Genomic DNA, 21,173 nt, shown 5'->3' on the forward strand with positions numbered 1-21,173 from the left:
TACAGAGAGACATCATACATAATACATGAAGACAGAGGCAGCATGGGTATTAGTTATAAATTGTATGGGGATGACATGTGTCACCGTACCCATGCTGTTTGAAAAATATAGATGGTCAAGCAAATCTTGTCAGTAGAAAAAGGCGCGAAATTCAAATTTTCTATGAGACGATATCCCTTCGTGCAAACATTTTTCAAATTTGCCGCCTTTTTCTACTGACAAGATCTGTTTGACGAACTATACTATAACTATTAACTGAAAAAAAAATCTAACTGAATAATAATATACTTAAATAGAAATATGTAACTGATAAGATTCCAATATCATTGAAATATCGGTTTGATGTCAGTGCACGTTCGAATTGGCTTGTAAGTATTGAATAGAATAGAAATAGAATAGAAATACATTTATTTATGACAAACAAACACAGATGACAAAAACATGTTGACAAATATACAATGTATAACATTTAGTGAAAAATGCCATAAAAGGGTCACAACTCAGCATGTTGCTGGCAAAGCCAGCGCTGTTCTTCCGTTGTAACTAAGACTTATATTGTGACTAAGAATATACAGCATTAGGACTCGTACTTTAAAGTTTAACAGCGCAATATCCTAAAAAAAACATCTTGTTTTTATAGATCGGCCTAATATGGTAGAAATTAATATCTACCCTGATATTTATACCGAGGGTTAAATTCAGCCTCTCATCTACCTCACATTAACCTAAATTGCACCTTACCGCTCACTGTTACGGTTTAATGTTGATTAATCGCGGACACAGCCTACAGCTAAATCATTGTAAACAATAGGTCATCTGTGCCTGTAGATAGGGGGGCATGAAATATGTTAGTTATTGTGTAAATGTATGTTTGTTTTGGTGTTCCCAGGTTATATTTGAGGATGAAAGGTATTATATTTATTTATTTATTATTTATCTTGCAATTTCAATCAGTCTCAGTGCAAAAACTATTGAGATTGACTGAAGTAGCATGACTAATACGAACGTTTCCGAGAAAATACGATGGAAAACAATTATGCACTAAATCTGTACACTCTGTATATATGTTTAAAATCAGAGGTGCCCAATATTTTTTTATAAGATATTTTTTTTTATTTTTTGATCAGTTTTGCAGTTCACGCCCCCTTCCTAAAAGGGGAGGGGACTTCCTGTTCTAGTCATACTTTTACTTAACCATTTTCCTTCCTTATCTGCCTTTGAAGTTGAAATATAACGTTTGGCCGAACCTTCTTTAACGTTTGGATCGCAAAGAAATTCCAAAGGCGAGGAATAACATGAAAAAGAGCCTTTAAGTTTGAATTAATATTTCACTTTGATCAACGCTGAACATTTGTATATTTTATTCTTAAAATTTACAAAATAATGAGGGTTATTCTATCCTTTCTTTTAAGAGGACAGTGGACGACCGCTTATTCAATACAAAATTGTGCAAAAATTGTTACAAATTATTAAGGTGCGTTTTAAACCCGTGTTCGTGATTTTTATTACACACTTTTATTTAGTTCCACTGCGTATATTTCGGTTATGTTTGATTCAAATCTTGTAACTTAAAGAACCACTTCCTGTTATCTGATTCTGTTGAATTTTCGATGACAATAGAATAATATACTAACATGGAAGTGATCTGATCATGCAGTCGGAAGGTAGCCAAAGGAACTCCTCGATGGAAAAACACAAACCCATCGAGTTTAGGTTCATTAGAAAGGTCTCGAGAAGTACTTGATAGACATGCATATGAGAAATACAATCAGGACTAAAAGTGTGTGGCACAAAAAAAATTGACAGTTGTTTTCTATCGAGCGAAAGTCAACTAGAGAAGGCCTCAAGACCCTCAAGATTGCTAGTTACATTTTTGGCAACCGTATTGCGATTTAAATAATTTTTAAGAAATAAAAACCGACTTCTATGGGGGCCGGTGAAAGATTATTCTAGATTGTGCACTATGTAGAAAAGGAGGTACCTAAAACCACCCACTTTTCTACTAGCATTTCGCTTCTGTAAGGGTCGTAGTTCTAGCCTAACCTAACCCACTTCTTTGATAGCAGTTCGGTTCTGTGAGGATCGCAGTTCGAACCTAATCAAACCCACTTTTCAAGTAGCATTTCGTTTCTGTAAGGCTCGCAGTTCTAACCTAACCCTTGTTCGGTTCTGTGAGGATCGCAGTTCAAACCTAACCTAACCCACTTAACGGCGCATGCGGTGCGGTGTTTGAGCGGGAGGGGCTAGTAAGATTGGCATCATAATACTTTATACCTACATTTTATGGTAGGTAATCATAGTGGTTTATTTAGTTAAGGTATCATAGTGGTTTTCCGGGTTAAGGTCCGGGTCCGAGTCCGGGTCTGAGTCCGGGTCCGAGTTCGGGTCCGAGTCCGAGTCCGGGTCTGATTCCGGGTCCGGGTCCGAGTCCGAGTCCGTGTCCGGGTCCGAGTCCGGGTCCGAATCCGTGTCCGAGTCCAGGTCCGGGTCCGGGTCCGAACCGGATCCGGGTATGAGTCCGGTTCTGGGTCTGAGTCCGGGTCCCAGTCCAAGTCAAAATCGAAATTCGAAATCACCAAACGTGTACTATGCGTCGTTGAAGAGTTCTGTTCTGGTCATCATGCTTGATTTTCTGATGTAAATACAAAAATCTCTATACGCAAAATACGCATGCCTTTAAGATTTGAAGAGTTCCCGCGATTCCTCATGCATCCCATTATCAGAACTCGAGCTTGACAAAAATGTGGCTTAAAAACGTAACTTGCTTAACAAACATAACGAAGAGGACAAATCGCCAAACGTGAACTACGCCTCGTTGAAGAGTTCCGTTCTGATCATCATCAGCAGTTCCACTTCAGCAAATGTCACTTTTTTGGATGTATATGCTTGATTTGTTGATAAAAACCCAAAAATCACTATATGTATACCTTTAAGATTTGAGGAGTTCCCTCGATTCCTCATGGATCTCATCATCAGAACTGGGTTTTGACAAAAACGGGACCAATCTATATGCATATACATACAATCAAAAAAAGAATTTTTAAAATCGGTGCAGTAATGACGGAGATATGGAGTAACAAACATAAAAAAATAATAATAAAAAAACATACAATCGAATTGATAACCTCCTTCTTTGAGATTTGGAAGTCGGTTAAAAACTAGACAAGTGCGAGTCTGTGAAAATTTCAAGTGTCTAGCACGGTTCATGAGATACAGCCCGGTGACAGACAGACGGACAGACGGACAGTGGAGTCTTAGTAATAGGGTCCCGTTTTTACCCTTTGGGTACGGAACCCTAAAAAGCGCTAGGATTTTTCAAAAATTCTGCTGGCTGAATCTACTGCACCTCAAGGGTAAAAGATTTTACTCATTGTTAGAGTTGTATTGAATGAATGAATGAAAACATTTATTTTCAGGCAACTATTGGCCCATAGATAAATACCTTAAAACTAGCATACATATTATTACAAAATATATCTTAAAACTAAAAACACAATTATGGCTGCTATGCAGTTCGCAACCCCGCAGTGTCAGGGAGCCGGCCGCGGAACCGCCGGAACTTGACACCCTTCGGCCAAAACTCCTCCTTGGTGAAGGTCGCTAGATGTTCAGTCGGAACGCTCAGCACAAAAGAATTAAAATTCACACTGTGTCGAGATTCCAACTTCACGACCCTCAGGATGAATCCGGACTTGGCTCGTACATACTGTTAAATCTGGCGTAAAGGAAACTATGATGAGTCCATATGAAGAGTATATTGTCGAGGATTAGGCACTGATACAAATTTAGTCTGGTTAGCAGCAAGGTCGAAACGAATGTGACGGCATCACGCACGCGAACAAAAGCTGTATATTTATTCAAACATTTAAACTTGTTCCACGTGCGTTTATGCAGTTACCTATAAAACAAGATTCTTTAAGTTTACGAAGACACTTTCCAACACTGGCCCTTAAACCAAAGCAATCTTGTTTAAACACACAAACACAAAACTTAAATAGTGACTTACACTTCAGTATAACATTAAATTAACAAAAACATATGCACTGAACTTTCGCTACACCTTATTAACAAAGTTCAGTTATTCACATTATGAATTGTTATTCAATAAATGTTTATAAAATAAACAAGTCTTTTAATTTCATGTAATCACTATCATGTTTGACTAAACCAACAAATAACCATGATGGTAATTACATTAAGAACACAATTATTACATAGAATACATAGTTAAATGTATTTACCTATGACAGTAATGTGAGCTGTCTCACAAACTTACTGTGTTTAACTTTACACAACGCTTTCGTCAGTATATCTGCCAACATATCATTAGTATTTAGATACTCAATAGTAATCTTATTACTATTTACAAGTTCTCTAATAAAATGATGCCGTATATCGATATGTTTGGTCCTAGCATGATGTAAAGAGGTCCTACACAATTTTAGCGCTGACTGATTGTCATTGAAAATTGTCGGTACAATTTCTTTATTTATAATTTCTTTCAGAAATGTACTAATAAACAAACCCTCTTTACAAGAATTAGACAAAGAGTAGTATTCGGCTTCGGTAGAGCTAAGGCTAACCGTTTTTTGCTTGCGACTTTCCCAAGTAACTACTGACTCACCTATTTTAAAAACATAGCCCGTGTACGACCGGCGGTCTACGTCGTCACTGCCCCAGTCTGCATCCGCATATCCGGTGATATCCAGCTGCTGCTTGCCTTTCTTAAAAGTCAAACGGAGATCCAAGGTACCTTTCAAGTAGCGCAGGACTCTTTTGGCTGCTTTCCAGTGGGTCTCTGTAAATGATTCATTAAATTGACTCAAGTAGCTAACTGCGTATGCGATGTCTGGTCGGGTACAGATAGCAATATACATAAGTGAACCTACAAGACCTCTATAATCATAGGTATCATCTCTTTGATTGCCCCTAGGTAACTTAAGTCCAGTTTCCATGGGAGTAGGCGAACACTTACACTTTTCCATTTTATATTTCTTCAGCACCATCGCGATATAACTCGATTGATCGAGAGTAATTTTGTTTTCATCTCTACACAATCTCATACCTAACACCTGATGAGCTGGCCCTAGATCTGTCATATCAAATTCCTTCATTAATTTGACTTTGACATCTAGCTTATCACGTTCATCACCTGTCGAAAACAATATTATATCATCAACATACAGAGCAATAATTATAAACGACCCCTTCAGTCGCTGAAAATAAACACAAGGCTCAGATGATGACTTATTGAACTTCAACTTACTGCATAGAACATGATCAATCTTCTCGTACCATGCCTTTGAGGCTTGTTTTAACCCGTAAATAGCTTTATTTAATTTGTAGACCTTACTTTCTTGACCTTTAACTATAAAGCCTTGCGGTTGTTCCATGAACACAGTTTCCTTCAAGTCACCGTTGAGAAATGCTGTTTTTACATCAAGATGTTCAATCTTCATACCGTACTCAACCGCCAAGGCTAACAAAGTACGTATAGTGGAATATCTGACAACCGGTGAATACGTCTCCTCATAGTCTATTCCATATTGCTGCGTGAAGCCTTTAGCTACCAGGCGTGCCCTATATTTGAGTAGTTCACCGTTCAATCCACGTTTCACTTTGAACACCCACTTGCATTTGACAGGTTTTTGTGACTCTCGTCGATCTGTCAGTGTCCAACACTCGTTCTTAATAAATGAGTTGTACTCACAAGACATTGCTTCCCTCCAATTGTCAGCATCTGGACCACTCAGTGCTTCTCGTACAGTCCGTGGAGCATCTGGATCGCACGTGCCCGCTAGGAATCCAAAATGTGGTGAGCCCGATGAACTGTCATATTCCGAAGTATCCGTACTCTCCTCCTCTGGAATATAAGTTGCATCGGCCGGATCATCACATTCACTAGAGCTAGACGAATCATTTATTGTGATCGTACTCGTTCGATCGCTCGTACTCTGAGAATTTTGTGTCAAATTGGCATCATCAGACGTACCGCCCACTACCGGTATTTCTGGTTGTACAGAAGTTGGGTTCGACAATTCGATTACAACATTTTTATTTCCATTATTTTCAATTTGTGGAAATATTTCAATTGACTCAATGACATTGTCAATGTCATCACTTGATACTTTTTTAATGAACGTATTTTCTAAGAAGGTTACATCCCTGGCTTTGATGCATTTTGTTGGTTGTTCCGGGTCCAAGAGTCTATAACCCTTTGTATGCTCACAATACCCAACAAAAATGTACTTTTTGCATTTCGGATCTAATTTTGAACGCTTCAAAGTCATCGCATAAGCCACAGAACCAAAGATACGTAAATGACTTAGAGATACCTTTTTGCCACTCCACTTTTCTTCAGGAGTGCTCCCCAGTACAGCTTTCGTAGGACAGCGGTTTTTGACGTAGACGGCCGTGTTAACAGCCTCCGCCCAGAATTCGTTGCTTAGGCCCGCATCTTGCAGCATGCATCTTGCAGCCTGCATCACAGTCCTGTTCGCGCGTTCTGCGACCCCGTTCTGAGCAGCGGAGCCAGGAACAGTGGTTTGATGCACGATGCCATTGCTCTTGAGATACGCCTGAAAAGCAGAACTGGTGTATTCTCCTCCGTTGTCGCTACGTAGCGATTTTATCTTTTTACCTGTCTGGTTCTCCACTAAAGCCTTAAACTCTTTGAACCTATCAAATACTTCACCTTTTTTAGTTAAAAAGTACACAAACGTCTTTCTAGAATAGTCATCTATGAAAAGCAAGAAATACCTTGCACCGCTGAATGAGGGAGATGGTAGCGGCCCACAGACGTCTGTATGTACTAAACCCAGGACCTCTTTAGCCCTGTTGTGAGATTTCTTAGGAAAGGGGACCCTACTTGCCTTACCTTGTACACACGCTACACACGTTTCAAAATCTCTACTATCATATGATATACCAGAAGCCATACCTTTTTTCAAAAGTTCCATGCTTCTTCTGTTGAGATGCGATAGACGACGATGCCAAACCTTCTCTGAAGCTACAGATACAGTTCCGTCGCTAGTAACCGCACGCTTGTCCTCCACTGCTGCATTGGCCATCTGTTTGTTCTGTAAAGGAACATTAGAACACGCCCCCACAGTGTCAAGGACATAAACATCATTTTTCAAAGTAGCTGTCGCTGCAATAACCCCATTATCTAATATTTCGCAACTATCGGATTCGAATACTATCTTAAAGCCTTTCTTTGCCATGGCGCTTACCGACAATAAGTTAGCTACTAAATTAGGTACATAATACACATCACTTATAGTTTTTACAGTGCCATTACGTTGTTCCACTTGAACATTACCTCGTCCGGCCGTAAATAGTTTGTCTCCGTTAGCTACAGTCACTTGCAACGATTTCTCTGACTTCATGTCACTCATCATGTTCACATCTCGACAAAGATGACTCGCCGATCCACTGTCCACGTACCAAAGATCACTTTCCACGTTCACCGACAGCGCCGTGAGTAGAGCCTTTGCCGACGACGTTTCTTTGCTACTTTTCTTTTTGTTCAACATCGGACAATCTTTCTTGAAATGTCCGGTCCTCTTACATACATAACACCTGGGCAGCTTTCTCGCGGCCGCCAGAGCCGTAACTCCGTCTCCGTCGCGCTTGCTGTCCTCACGTCGCATCCTTTCCTGTAGCAGCTTCGCCGATACAACTTCGCTAGATAATTTGGCAGTTGACGAGTTCTCAATAGCCATGATTAGCGGGTCGTAGTCCTCAGGAAGTCCGCTCAGCATGATGACCGCAACAAAGTCATCCTCCAACCCAGCACCAATATCCTGAAGTTGTTGTGCGACATCCGTGATTTTGTTTATGTATTTCTCCATACTCTGACAATCCGTTAACTTTGTGCTAAACAAAGTTCGCAACAGGCCTAGTCTCCGACATAATCCCTTATCTTCATAAGCTTTCTGAAGACTCGTCCATGCTTTGTGTGCCGAGGTCACGTTCCTTATGTGTACGAAGGCCGTCGATTGCACGGACAATGCAATGCGTGCGAGCGCTTTCTGGCCCTTTTTCACATCTTCCGGTTTTTTATTGTCAACCTCTTTTTCCACAAAATCCCAAAGATCTTCATGAACTAACACCATCTTCATCATAAATTTCCACGATGAATAGTTTTCCATTCCTTTTAGTTTTTCCATCACGAGTGGAGATGAGGAACTTGTACTGGACGCCATTACTGATGGCAACCGTATTAACTATTTTCGCTTTTTACGCTCGAAATCCGTTTTGATTTTTATTGAAAACGCGCAGGCCCATGACCTGTTAAATCGGGCGTAAAGGAAACTATGATGAGTCCATATGAAGAGTATATTGTCGAGGATTAGGCACTGATACAAATTTAGTCTGGTTAGCAGCAAGGTCGAAACGAATGTGACGGCATCACGCACGCGAACAAAAGCTGTATATTTATTCAAACATTTAAACTTGTTCCACGTGCGTTTATGCAGTTACCTATAAAACAAGATTCTTTAAGTTTACGAAGACACTTTCCAACACATACTTCACGATCTCCTCGACCTTCGTAAGGTAGTGTAATCGGGACACATACAGCAGCGTCGTCGGTGTTGCAGGACGCAGCAAATGGTTAGGTCCAGTCGGTGCGGTACCGCACTGATTCGGACGAGCTGACTTCTTTCTCCTCTCCACCTTTTTGAAGCCATCTCTGTCGCATCCCGACTCTTTTAGAGTCAGCTGTGACCGATCCTTGTGAACAGGTTCACGAAGGCTCTGCACCCCTTTCTTCGGCCGCTGCTTAGACTTGGACACAGCAGGCGGCTTAGCGGCAGTGGCAGCGTAGGAACGTTGTGGGGTCAACGTACTCTCGCGTGACGTGCGCGTCTCCGGTGACGTAGACGGGCGGGCGGCGGGGCGCGGGTCGGCGGTCGCCTGCTCAGCAATCGCCGACGCATCCAAATTCGCGGACTCGAAACCGCCGATGGACGCATTCCGCGCAACGTGACACACGGCTATGCTAGAGTTATCTGACCTACATTCCGAACTAGCACTTCGTATTAACGCTAATTCAGAACGTAGTTCACTGATGGTATTATTCGATACCTCCAACTTAGCCTGCATTTCAGCCAGACTGTCCTTCAGGAAAATGATATCCTTTAGCAGCCTGGAAACGTCAACATGGTCCAACGAGACGACAGGTAGCCGATGTAGGTCCTTCGCCACGAAAGAGGGCATGTTTGATGAATCGGTCCCCTTGAACACCGAGATGATGTCCCGTAGACTCTTCACGCCTCCATCTCTTCGTCGTGATGGCATTTCGTCGGCTTTGCCGAGCGTCTGGTAGAGCAGCGCCTTGCCACTACATATGTCCTCCTCCTGGAAGCTGGACTTGCAGATCTGCACGATGCTGGTCTCATCCAAAGTCACGGTGGCATTTTGAATAAATGCCAACAACTCGTTGACTACGACTTGTGATGAAGTCATAGCGGGTAAGCAGGCAGCGGCTATTGCCGCGCGGTTCGCGAATTTTAAAATTCGTGCAGTGCACTACGGCACGACCGCTTCCGGCCGCGCATTGCAATGCACTGTATTGGTAACCATGGTAACTCCAGGTTTAACCGGTTAACCCCGGGTTAGTGGGATGGTGCAAGTGACGCTAAGTAAATATGTATCGCTAGTCATTAAAATCATTCTGTATATTGCTTATATACCTACGGAATGATTTTTCAGTATAATACTGACCGTAAAATAAAACTACTTATTTAATCAGACCATATTTCAAGCTTTAAATACAATTTGAATTTCAAGCCCGCAAATGCGGAAAGCCAATACAAGAATTCATTTTGTCGCGTTCAACACATAGCCGTAATAACTTCCGTTCCGGCAAAATGGCTGCACTTCCGCTACAGTTCCACATTTCTTACCTAAATGTACGAAATGTACGAAAAGTTTTATTTTCTCCCGGTGCTCTGGTTTGGGCCCGATTCGGATTTTGAAATATATATCTATTAGATATCTTTTAGACATCACCAAGATACGATAACGATATGTTTAAGATCTAACCTGTCAAATTTGACATTTGCACGATCCTGGAGATACTTTTGAACGATATCCACAGGATATGACTTAGAGATCCAATTCACATCTAATAGATAGCTTACTCTATCTAACGTAAATGTGACATTGGTTGCCCGAATTGCGCTTCAAAAGAGAACTAGTTAATATCTAAACTATAACGTATCTAGAATGGACCTAGTACGTGTCGTCTCTTGTGAATATCTTGAAGTTCGAATACGGCAGTCTGTCGGTCGAATTTTTCGTGAAAAATATGCTGGATTTAGTTTGCTCGCGATTACATATGTAAATATATAGGGTGTTTATTTACTCACCTGCAATAACTCACAGGCTGAATATATAGGTCACACTGAGCAACTTTTACTATGGGACCAACTAAAAATTAAAGAATTAATAGATTCGGACCAAGAAAAGTCTGCAGCGGATTTGATAGCCCACGTAGTGCAAGTATCATTTATGCGTCATAATTTCATAGAAGTTTGACGTTTAAAATAACACGTGCGCTGCGTGGGCTATCAAATCCGCTGCAGACTTTTCATGGACTGACTCTAAATTACTAAGTATAACAATCGTCAATAAAAGATCACATTATCCCAATAGTGACCGAATAATGACATTAAAAAAATAAAAAAATAAAAATAAAATAAAAATAAAAATTATTTATTTTCAGATTCCTGAGATCCATAGATTGTTAGTTACAAGACACTTATAAAACTACATTAGTAAACTTAAAACATAATAAACATACTTATTTTCTAGGTCGTAAGACATGAAGGTCGGTATATCGCCAGAGAATATCCGAGTCCCACCTCTCTGCTATCATTCTCAGGATGCTATTTGAGCTCCCCCTCATCCGCATCACCACAGATGCCGTCTTCTTCCTTACTATGGCATAAAATTATCGTCATATTTTGTGGTTCTTAAAATATGCCGACCATTAATAAATACGGCAGAGCTCGTCAACCTTTAACATCGGAATAATTTTATTAATACCTTATACCTTTTATAACACAATGACGTAACTCTATAAGTTGTGACTGGGCATATGACCTTTTGTATGAAAATAAATGGATGGACCTTTGTGGAAGCAATCGGGAGGAATTAATACGGGCCGATGCACGCTTGGCTAGTCTGAGGATAGTTATGTATGTATAAATAGATACCGTAAAATGGGGTGAGTAGGGTTCGCGGAGAGAGTTGGGTTATGAATGGGGAGAGAAGGGATGAAAGGGGGGGAGATGGGATTTTAAGGCTACTGCTACAAAAATAATGTATTCCAATTTAAAATGGAGCTATAGTAATACTCATAATAAAAAAAAATCGATCCAACAATCTTCCAAAATCACCTTTGCATGAAAACCCAACTCACCCCAAATACGAGGGACTACGGGGTGAGGTGGGATTTCCTGTTTATCGTCAAAGTTATGAAATGGAACTACCCAAACTAAAATAAAAACTAAAATACAAACGTCCGGAACACTTATTATATACACCATTCACTTTGCATATGGAAAAATAAAATATTATCGAGGTTTGAATGTCAGTTTTGCACCTACTCACCCCATTTTACGGTATGTCATATCAGGATGTTCTGATTAGATTTTAGAATTCATTTATCAACTAGCGACCCGCCCCGGCTTCGCACGGGTTACATAAAACCTTAACAAATTACACACCTAAACCTTCCTCAAGAATCACTGTATTGATAGGTCAAAACCGCATCATGAAAATCCGTTCAGTAGTTTTTGAGTTTATCGCGAACATATATACACACAAACAGACACGGCAGTGGACTTTGTTTTATAAGGTGTAGTGATGTATTTATGTATTTGATAACCGGTCTGGCCCAGTAGTGACTTTGCCTATGAAGCCGATGGTCCCGGGTTCGAATCCCGCTAAGGGCATTTATTTGTGTGATGAGCACAGATATTTTTATCTGAGTCATGGGTGCTTTCTATGTACCTTCCTATTTAAGTATTTGTAATTTGTATATTATTTATATCTTTCTCAAAGTACCCTCAACACAAGCCTTCTTGTGCTTACTACTGTGGGGTAGTCAATTTGTGTAAGAATGTCCTGTAATATTTATTTATTTATGTAGGGGAGACTGGGGACACTTCAGCCTTTATTAAATTATCATCGTTATATATTTTTAAGTATGTATGAAATATGTATTAGTATATTCATTTTATTTGTGTAATTGTATATGTAGTTTATTATGTTTTCCACTTGTATGCAATAATTGCTAATTAAATTTCCTTTCTCCTTGCACTGTTTTTACATATAATTATGTTTATCATTAAGTCCGCCATATAGTCGGCCTAAGTCGCAAACCTCGTAACTCCTCCGGGGGAGTTACGAGGTTTGCGACTATAAGTATTGTTGTCCAAGGTAGCAATTACTAATTTCCTTGAAATGGAGTTACGAGGTTTGCGATTTAGGCCGACGATATCTATCCGTGATGGGTAAAAACGTACTTATATCAACAACCGGGTAAACAACAGGTCTTACATCTGAAGAGCGATCTCGTCCAGTTTACGGCGCCATTCGTTATAACATTGCACGCGGAGTGCGTCTGTTCTTTATTGCCGGGTAAGTGTCTGCAGCTGCTTGTAGTGCTGGGAAACGAATCTTTGTAGTGTTGGGAAATAATTGAGTCTATGGAGTGTTGGAAAAGACTCGAATCTTTTGAGTCTTTAGGACTCGAATCAGGTTTTAGACGCTTGGACTTATAATTTTAAAAGTGGAACGGGAATCGCGTGCACTTACTTTTATTATTTGGCCTGACGTTTTGTCGTTGGGTTTGACGTTGACGTGACGTCGTGAGGTGACATTACGTTCGTGGTTTGGCAGACTTCAGTCAACTGGCGGGTTGAGTCTGCCAGATAGTATTTGAACAAAAATATACCTACATTTTTCCGCCAGAGACTAATCCGTCTAGACTCAGAATTGTCACCTGACAATTTTAGGAAATCGCTCATTTTAGGTTCGACACTTATTTAACGTTTGAGGTGACCCAACGTCATTTCTGCTTCAAGTACAAACAGCAATATTCTTAACTGCCCATCGATGGAGCTTATGCCTTTTGTAATAAGGTCCACCGATGTACAGTTAGCAGTGTGGGCGATGGTACAAGTTCCATGATGTAATTTCTGCGCCACGCTTCAAGAGAGTTAAAACATTTAATGATAGAAAAGTGGATGAGTACTTCGCTCGTAAATTGCAACAATATTGTAAATTGGATAAAACTTAGACTAAGGATTGAAATAAACAATTTATAGAAAATGTTTATATTTTCTTAGATTACTAAATAGCGTACGCATCTTCATACTAACGAGCGATTCCTCATATACTCATAATAATATATCTGTTTAGCAAAAATGTGTCAACCCACATAAATTTTTCAATAAAATGTCAACTGGGATGTGGGTTGACACATTATTGCGTATCAGCATCCATATAAAATGCGGCTCAATGCTGATAGATGTGATTCCACCCTAAGGTTTATTTGCTAAAGTGTAACGATATAAATAATAAGCGTAAAATATACGGCCTCAGCAGATATTTAGTAAGCAGCATTTCTTTTCGTTAGCATTTTCTTTGAACTGGCTCAAGAATCAGTATTTCTAAAGAAATGTCTTTTTAGCGGCGACTTTAATAAAATATGATGTTTAAATGCATTACTTTACTGAAACGTTTTTTCTAATATTAATGTGTGTGCTAAAAGATTAATTCTTGGTACAATTACTTTTATCATTAAATTGAAGTTGAAATTGAGAGTTGAGAAATTGCAACAATAATAAAAGTACCTATAGCATAAAAAATATACCTATAAATAATATACATTATAGTGTAAAAAACTGCCTCTTCATGCACGAAATATCAATTGATATTTGCCAATCGCTTCTCGGCGAAGAAAAACATGTATTTATGTAAACACTTTATTGTACGTACATAAGACAGGTTAAATACGAAACATCGTGAGGAAACATAAGTCAATTCTTCGGATTATGTCTTCGCCAAAACAAAACACGTAAAGTTTAAATTACTCCAAATTAAGCGAAAGACTGCGCTTCAAGTTCTGAGGAGTACACTTCGAATCGCAAAAACTAGTTTGAACCGGCAAAAACCGGAGCGGTGCCAAGTTTCCGGACCGCTGGGGGCGTGACTACCGTACCCAGGGAAATATTGTGATCACAATAATTCAAGGCCCATTTCTGATCAAGCAAAACATTTCTTTAATCATTAATAGGTACTTATATTTTTATTATTTATTTACTTACGTGCATACAATTACTGTGTATTTAAATATTTAGGCAGGAAATAAAGCTTTATACACCAATTGTTTATTATTTTAAAGCAGGGACCGAATACCGGTATATTTTTCATACAAATTAACCGGTATTCAATTTCGGTATCTTGGTTGTTTACGTATATTTTTGCACTTAATTTAGCTAATCTGATCAATCATTATCCTTACCTAAATACTATTCTATAATAACAAAGAAATAATGTGAAAGCTATGAGATATTTTGATTTTTAGTTATACCGGTAACGGTCCCTGTTTTAAAGTTGATGCGGAGGCAGAATCACTCACCATATGGCATCTTTTTTGCACTATATATTAGAATTGAATTGTTATAAAAAATTGTTTTCCATACAAGCGTGACCCAACTAACTAGAATTTAGGAGATTTTTGTATATATACGTTTAACATACAAAACTTTTTCTCGCTCTATTTTTTGTATAACAGTTTTAAACAACGGTAACTACTACCAGACATAGATAATATGTAACGTAATTGTTCATGACAAGTTTCATGTAATTTCAGCATGTCGTTTTAAAATGAGGGTGTAACTTCGATAGTATGGGAGCGGGGTTTTTTGCGGCAGGTTCGTTTGACTCTTAATAGAATTACTATGAAAAACATTTACAAATAACGGCACTATTATTATTGTAAAAAGCGTTTAATTAAATATAGTTCCTTATCAAATAGACGTTTAAATTTTCATCTCATTAAAGTATTAAGTTACGAGTCTTTTCCTTGAATCGTTGCAAAATGTAATTTTAGCATAGACTATTCTTAAAGCAACGTGAAACTTCATAAAAAAGGTAGACCGATACAGAGTGTGGGTGGGACAAAAAGTTTTCCGACAGGATTATCCCGGTCAAAACAGGACGCGTGGGGCCAGCTAAATATAACGTTGAAAAACGTTTTAATGAAGACGGAAAAGGTTGCCGATCGCTGACGTGTTCGGGTTTGGAATGTCAGCGGTTGTAACGGTAGGAATTAAAAATCTCTTTCATTTGTTTTGGCCGGCTTTTGTTATCTATTTTTATTTTTACGCTGGAATATTTTTTGCTGTAGGTAGGTATTTAGGGTAGGATTGAATAATGGGTTGTGTTGCGATTGCTTTAGATAGGTTTATAATTGTGAGGGTTTGTATAATACGTACAATTCACACAGATAAACAAAAAAATTGTTTTAACATTAAGTACGTACCTAAGACTGAAAAGAAACCCTAATCGCAAGAAAAAATAGATTGTAAGTAGGTATTAAATATCTGATGAATACATTTAAACTTGTGTCCCTGTACAAAATTTGCACAATTTTGCACCGTGCAAAATTTTGACAACAAGCATGATCCATAAAACGTAGCAAAACTTTTTTTTTAGAAACTAAGGGGGTTTGGTATCAATATCTTGTAAATCAAGGATGCGAAAACTCGTTTTTATAGGGTTCCGTACCCAAAGGGTAAAAACGGGACCCTATTACTAAGACTCCGCTGTCCGTCTGTCCGTCATAGTTAGTTAGGCAGTTGAAATTTTCACAGATGATGTATTTCTGTTGCAAACAGAATAACAACAAATACTAAAAACAAATTAAAATAAATATTTAAGTGGGGCTCAACAACGTAATTTTTTTGCCGTTTTTTGCGTAGGTGGTACGGAACCCTTCGTGCGCGAGTCCGACTCGCACTTGGCCGGTGTTTGATATTATACGGATTATAAAAGCAACAGCGATGAAACATGCCAAGTGAAGTGGGGCTCGTATTTTAATTAACCAAGAAAAGCAGCTTACTAACCGCTTTGCAGCTTGCCGGGCGTTTTCAACGTGATTATGCCTGAGAAATATTATGTTTATTATTTTAGCGAAGCTTATATCGATCGGGATATAAACCGTGATTATACATTTGTACGAACAGTACGGTTACCATCAGTTTGTCACTGACATAAACGCCGTCGAGAACGTAATTTACTTTCTATACGTCCCGTTTGCACTAATATGCGAGTGCGAGCGAGATGTATAGAAAGTAAATTACGTTCTCGACGGCGTTTATGTCAGTGATAAACTGATGGTAACCGTACTGTAGGCTAAATAGATGCTACGAGTATTTACGATCGACCGCGCTATTTGTGCTACTTCGTTATGTTAGTTGATGTAATGAATACTACTCACTATAGACGTGACCTTTCTTGGAACAATGTGAGGATGTTGACGATTAAAAGATTTCCGTGAACATGCACACTTCCGACTCAGGCTTGATACAAAACTTAGTGTAAACTACCCGAAACTTTACGAAAGCGACTCTTCCAGACACACCCATTAGCACGACGCTGTCGGCCTAGATTCCTCTTTTGTTCCCAGAGTGGCTTTTACAAGGCATCTAGGCTCTTTCCATCGCCTATTTCTAATTTATAACCAGTATACAGAGATCTGCGTTTCAATCATTCATTCATTCATTCTTTTAAAACTATGGCTTCAGTCAATTGGGACTATTTCGCCAGTATCAAGGTATTAGGAGCTAAATACGACGACTAAATATGTACGGTTAGTACAAGACAGTGTACGGTGATTATATTAGCTCTTGTAAAGCGATAGCTGGACTTTACAAGTAGCGCGTGGACTACCGGCCGTTGACTCCAAAATGGTGGCGCATTTCAAGATTAATTCTCCATTCACTGCACACTACCACATCAGTTTCATCATCATCTTCATCATCTCAGCCATAAGACGTCCACTGCTGAACATAGGCCTCCCCCTTGGACCTCCATACGTGCCGGTTGGAAGCGACCCGCATCCAGCGTCTTCCGGCGACCTTAACATGATCGTCTGTCCATCTTGTGGGTGGACGTCCTACGCTGCGCTTGCTAGTCCGTGGTCTCCACATCAGTTTACTGTATAATAACTATAATAAGCTATTGGTATTGATATTACACTTTAAACAATATTAATGAGCAAAACCCAAAGGAACGACGCGTGACTATCAAGATATTCAAGATGGCGTTCGAACCGGAAGTCCCCCCGTTTAACTAATATTGAGTGAAAATCATGAAAATGTCAAAACTACCTAAGTAGCCTTACCACGTGTTTGACACTAACATATTCGCTAGCGTCAGCGTAACTTAATTTCTATGCATCTCGCTCGTACCTCCTGGCATAGTGGTGTCAAACGTAAATCTCACCGCGATATTACAACTTGCAAGAACGAACATTGTCTTTATTTGATTTAGATCTTGAGTCAGTTGGTCTGAAGCCACTCAGTGAAGGATCTAAACTTCATTCTGCGGCGTCTATTCAGCCACAAAGATTATATTAATTCTGAATGTATACTGTTTTTTATTATTTCAACTATGCGCCACGAAGCACAAGTGGGTAAAAACGTAACATAGCACTTAAATTATAATTATTAATTTATAAAGAAAATTCCCTAATCGATTCCGTTGTTAAATGTGAAATCCGTGTTTATATTACTAGTTAGGAAAGTAACTCGATCGGAGAATATTTCTCTGATTCAGAATATTAATTAAATAGGTAGGCATGTAGGAATGTAAATTATTAAATTATATTTTATTTTTATAGATTAATGTTTGTGAATATGCATGCACCATCTGGACAATATTTGTATGCTAAACATAGTGATATCCGACCATTGAACTATTATAACTAACGTAAAGAACCAGTATTTTACGCCATGAGTTGATGTTGTTTTGACAACAAACCATAGAAGCGCTCAGTCTTGCGACCTAAACGCGTAAGCGCCATGAATTTTCATTTTCTATTCGCGTGGTACTTACACACAGTACGGCTACCACCAGTTTTGACATTGACAGATACGCTCACGTTTACGTAACTTACTTTCTATGCATCTCGCTCGTACTCACATATTAGTGCAAGCGAGATGTACAGAAAGTAAATTACGTAGACGTGAGCGTTATGTCAATGTAAAAACTGTACGGTTACCATCAGTTTGTCACTGACGTAAACGCCGTCGAGAACGTAATTTACTTTCTATACATCCCGTTTGCACTAATATGCGAGTGCGAGCGAGATGTATAGAAAGTAAATTACGTTCTCGACGGCGTTTATGTCAGTGACAAACTGATGGTAACCGTACTGGTGGTAGACGTACAGGTTGCGATTGCGACAATTACATTCGTTGAGTATGGCTTGTCTATAGCGGAGTTATATATATCTTTGTCTATAGTAATAATATCTGTAATGGGATCGACCAATGTGAAAGCTCTCTTACCAATCCAATTTTTATCCATTTCCAGCGGAGCGAGAACAGAATCCCAGATATTTTTATCATGTTTCATTTCTTCGAGATCTCACTATGAATCCTTGTCGAGATCCCCCGAGGCTTTTGATCTCCAGGCGTTTGTTATTTCTCTCCAACTTCTCAACGTTATATGTCCTTTGAAAATACGCTTTCATTTTGCAATAATCGACCTTAGGCTTTTGCAATAAGGTGCGAAAAAATATAGCAGCATGTTTTACGATGGCCGCTTTTCGGACTTTATCGTTCGCACTATAGTTCCTTTTTCCTGAGAACTACACGTGTGTGGACTTGGCTCCTTTTAGCACTAGACTTGTAGTGTGCCAGTTTATTAAGTGTGCTATAGTTCTGCTTGTAGTTCTTTGTTTAAAGGATAAGCAATGGAGGATCCTTTCTTTTCTACGCTCATTCTGTTATTTGATTCGGACCAAGGCTATGTACAGTCGCCATCAGATATATCGGAGCGGCCGCGGTATTCAAAAATATGTTAACACGCACTCTAACGCGCTGACAAAAGAGGCGTGTTCAGATATTTCTGAGCACCTTGGCCGCTCCGATATATCTGATGGCGACTGTATATATTCGTAAGATAAGTAATTACATTGATAAATTGCATTAGATTTTGTTAAATCCCTCACAAAATGGGGTAGGGCTGTACGTTGAAATATCTCTGAAATGAATTTAAGAGATTATTTCAATTTAATCAGATCCGTAAATATTTGGATTTAGAAGATTGCATGAGCTGAATCGTACAAAGGTACCTTATTTGATTTATTTTACTTTTTGCGTTTTAACGAAATCGATAGTTATTTTCTGAGAATTTCGAATCTTTTGTAATACTTACAACTCCAATTTTCTGCAACTTTCGTTTTAGCCCATGGTTGACTGGTAGCGAATGCCTTCTGGCATTAAGTCCGCCATTTGTTCTCTCATGTATTGTGCAATAATGTGTAAATAAATAAATAAAAATGCATTTTTATGCTTCTTTGTAGTCGTATCCGAATAGGCGGCATTTGCACCATCCCACTAACCCGGGGTTAATCGGTTAAACCGTTAACCCAGTATCAAATTGTCTTGGTAACTATGGTAACTCCAGGTTTAACCGATTAACCCAGGGTTAGTGAATGGTGCAGTAGCCCTTAGAGTTAGTTTCATGACGTATTTATTGGTTTACTGTAATGTCATAAAAACATATAATTATAAATTAAGATAATTAGGGTTTCCGCGATCGAGATTTTCACTAGATGGCAGCACCGTGACGAGAGGTATTTTTGACAACTGCTGTCAAAATCCACCAATAAGAAAACATGGTTAGACATGATTGGTGGATTATGCCAGCTAGACCTCTCTAGTGCTGTCATCTAGTTAAAAACTCGATCGCGGAAACCCTCATTGGACAGTGTGAAAACGCTCTGTGTCTCTTTTGTTCCAGACGCGCAATGAAACGCAGACGCACCTAGCATGCTGTGCCCCACGCGGCTGCTCTGGCAGCTGCCCCTCCTCACCACAACCCTCGCCTTCGTACTCGACAAGCAGAACCCCTACTCGCAGTTCCGCAAGTGGAACGCGGCGCTCAACGGCACACTCGAACTTGAGTTCAAAACCGACCAGCCAAACGGTCTGATCTTGTACACCGACGATGGTGGCACTTATGACTTCTTTGAGCTGAAGCTGGTGAATGGGGCGGTGAGGCTGAGGTACAATTTGGGGGGCGGCGCGCAGATTATCACGGTGGGGAGTAATCTGAATAATGGACAGTGGCATAAGCTGCAAGTGAGTATTTAGATCATAAATACTAGTAGGTAGTATGTCTAAGGTCAATGTGGAGAAGACCGGCATATAAAATTTTTGGTTGGGCAGAATGTCATAGGGTAAGAACTCTCGTATTTGTATACGTACTTCACTCAAACAGTCAGCAAGGCACAGCTTCGCTCCTTCTGCTCTACCGACCTGTAAGTGGGGTATGTGTACAAACGCAAGAGTTAGAAGCGACTAAAGAACTTGTAGTTGGTCTTACCCGATAGGCAGTCTTTTATTGTATCAGATAAGTAAGTTTAATATTCCAGATTCTAGTTTAATACCGTAAAATTATCGCATATGTCTTTTCCATCACGAAACAATGGTGTTCCGGACGGCGTGCGAATGGAAGGCGTGCGCGAAGCTGAAGCCAACACGTAGATCCTTTTAACACTTAAATGATTGTAAGGGGTACATCGAGCGGATGCTGCCCTTGCTCGGGTCATAGGACGCACGCAGAGGCAGCACCCGCCAGTATGTAAGGACTATTGAGAATTGATGGAATCTAAAATGAACTATCACCATTCCATTCCATTCCTTAACTCGTTTATAGTGTCACACTGCTGGGCAAAGGCCTCTCCCCTTGATCTCCACAACTCCCGTTGTTGTGCTTTTTCCAGCCAGTTACTGATGAAGGTGTCTAAGTCGTCCCGCCATCTCCGTGATATCCACTTGGTGGCTATACAAGCCCACCTATCCGGATGCATGCCGCAGACGTGACCCGGATTTTATTATTATTATGTAATATTTCTA

General features: G+C 39.6%; 1 protein-coding gene across 2 annotated transcripts in view; it reads left to right on the plus strand.

Annotated features, from left to right (window-relative positions):
* Positions 1 to 21,173, plus strand: part of LOC134799141 (neurexin 1-like) — a 32,421-nt gene that overhangs the window by 11,069 nt on the left and 179 nt on the right. For both annotated transcript variants that reach the window (XM_063771545.1, XM_063771546.1), the window contains exon 2: positions 20,056 to 20,396. In XM_063771545.1, the coding sequence (XP_063627615.1) occupies positions 20,085 to 20,396 (312 nt within the window). In that variant the 5' untranslated portion in view covers positions 20,056 to 20,084. The remainder of the gene's footprint in view (positions 1 to 20,055; positions 20,397 to 21,173) is intronic.

The sequence above is a fragment of the Cydia splendana genome, chromosome 18 (assembly GCF_910591565.1).
Source record: "Cydia splendana chromosome 18, ilCydSple1.2, whole genome shotgun sequence".
NCBI classification, from domain to species: Eukaryota; Metazoa; Arthropoda; class Insecta; order Lepidoptera; family Tortricidae; genus Cydia; species Cydia splendana.